Source organism: Colobus angolensis, unplaced genomic scaffold (genome assembly GCF_000951035.1).
Source record: "Colobus angolensis palliatus isolate OR3802 unplaced genomic scaffold, Cang.pa_1.0 Scaffold37, whole genome shotgun sequence".
Classification (NCBI taxonomy): Eukaryota; Metazoa; Chordata; class Mammalia; order Primates; family Cercopithecidae; genus Colobus; species Colobus angolensis.
The window spans coordinates 3,845,356-3,847,476 of record NW_012117043.1 but is presented as its reverse complement, the minus strand read 5'-3'; the positions used below and the strand labels follow the sequence as shown (position 1 = coordinate 3,847,476).

General features: G+C 43.3%; 1 protein-coding gene across 4 annotated transcripts in view; it reads left to right on the top strand.

Annotated features, from left to right (window-relative positions):
- RPS6KB1 (ribosomal protein S6 kinase, 70kDa, polypeptide 1) overlaps positions 1-2,121 on the top strand; it is a 68,042-nt gene that overhangs the window by 30,596 nt on the left and 35,325 nt on the right. For 3 of the 4 annotated variants that reach the window (XM_011953663.1, XM_011953660.1, XM_011953662.1), the window contains one exon: positions 957-1,025. The exons of the other annotated variant lie outside the window; for it this stretch is intronic. In XM_011953663.1, the coding sequence (XP_011809053.1) occupies positions 957-1,025 (69 nt within the window). The remainder of the gene's footprint in view (positions 1-956; positions 1,026-2,121) is intronic. 4 annotated transcript variants of the gene reach the window in all.

The window sequence follows — 2,121 nt, the reverse complement described above, 5'->3', positions numbered from 1 at the left end:
CCATGTTAGCCAGGATGGTCTTGATCTCCTGACCTCGTGATCCGCCCACCTCGGCCTCCCAAAGTGCTGGGATTACAGGCTTGAGCCACCACGCCCGGCCATACTTGGTTTTTTATTTTATTTTTTATGATTTTTGAGACGGAGTCTCACTCTTTCCCACAGGCTGGAGTGCAGTGGCGCAATCTCAGCTTACTGCAACCTCTGCCTTCCAGATTCAAGTGATTCTCCTGCCTCAGTCTCCTGAGTAGCTGGGATTACAGGCGTGCGCCACCACATCCAGCTAATTTTTGTATTTTTGGTAGAGACGAGGTTTCACCATGTTGGTCAGGCTGGTCTTGAACTCCTGACCTCAGGTGATCTGCCTGAGTCGGCCTCCCAGAGTGCTGGGATTACAGTTGTGAGCCGCCGCACCTGGCCATATTTATATTATTTTTTATTATTTGTATTGTTTATTGTTTTTCCCCCCAAATATTTTCATTCTGATGTTGGTTGAATCCGCGGCTGCTGAACCTATAGATTCAGAGGACCAAGTATAAGTACAAGCTATATTAAGTAATAGGTAAACAGTAATTTCCTGTCAACTATTTTTAAATAGTTTTATGTGAAGCAAGGGCAGTGGCAACCTTGAAAGAAATTTATGAAATATTTTATAATTTTTAAGGTGGCATTATGCTTCTGGGAACACTGTTACAGCTTGTTCTAAGTAGGATATTATATACTAATATGAAGTAACAGTGTTTATTATTAGATGGTCATTGTCCAACATTACCACCAGATGGCAGCAGAACAAACAGGAAAGTCATGATCGTTAATGTGGTCTGTTCTTTAGCTGATCATTTTTGCACATAGTTTTTATAATGTAAACTGCTGTGGCATATGTTTCTTATAACTAGGAATTAAGGGAGTATGCCTGACATAGTTTGCCTTTGAATAACACACACTTTTTTTTAATCCAGGTTTTTCAAGTACGAAAAGTAACAGGAGCAAATACTGGGAAAATATTTGCCATGAAGGTGCTTAAAAAGGTGATTTCCACTCCCCCTTTTTAGTCCTCTCACACCATATTTTTACACTGGATCTTAGCCAAAAGGCTGAGAAGCAATCACATCATATTTTTAATTGTTGTAACATTTTAGCCTAAAATTTGCAGCCAAAAAAATGTATCTCAAGCCAGGTACAGTGATGCGTACCTGGATACTTGGGTGACTGAGGCAGGAGGATTACTTGAACTAGGAGTTCAAGGGTAGCCTGAGCAATGTGGCAAGACCCAGTGTCTTACAGAAAAAATGTATTTCTTTTTTTTTGAGATGGAGTCGCACTCTGTCGCCCAGGCTGGAGTGCGGTGGCGTGATCTCGGCTCACTGCAACCTCCATCTCCCAGGTTCAAGTAATTCTCCTGCCTCAGCCTCCCGAGTAGCTGAGACTACAGGCACACACCGCCACGCCCAGCTACTTTTTTGTATTTTTGGTAGAAACGGGATTTCACCATATTGGCCAGGATGGTCTTGATCTCCTGACCTCAGGTGATCCGCCTGCCTCGGCCTCCCAAAGTGCTGGGATTACAGGCATGAGCCACCGCACCCAGCAAAAAATGTATTTCTAACACAGTTGCAATACCTTTTAGAATGTGAGGTATGTTTCATTACTGTTATTCCTATTTTTATTTCTGCTTGTTGAGGGTGGAAAAGAAAGCTCTTGCAATTCGTTGCTGAGGTAACTCTTCGCTGTTTCTGGTCTCATTTCTAAGTAATAAGCATATACTGCTATCTCTCTTTCTCTCTCTTTTTTTTTTTGAGATGAACTCTCATTCTGTTGTCCAGGCTGGAGTGCAGTGGTGCAATCTCAGCTCACTGCAACCTCTGCCTCCCAGATTCAAGTGATTCTCCTGCCCCAGCCTCCCTAGTAGCTGGGATTACAGGCGCCTACCACTATGCCCGGCTAATTTTTGTATTTTTAGTATAGATGGGGTTTCACCATGCTGGCCAGGCTGGTCTCGAACTCCTGACGTCAGGTGATGCACCTGCCTCGGCCTCCCAAACTGCTGGGATTACAGGCGTGAGCCACTGCGCCTGGCCTACTGCTTTTTTTTTTTTTTTTTTTTTTTTTTTTTGAGACAATCTC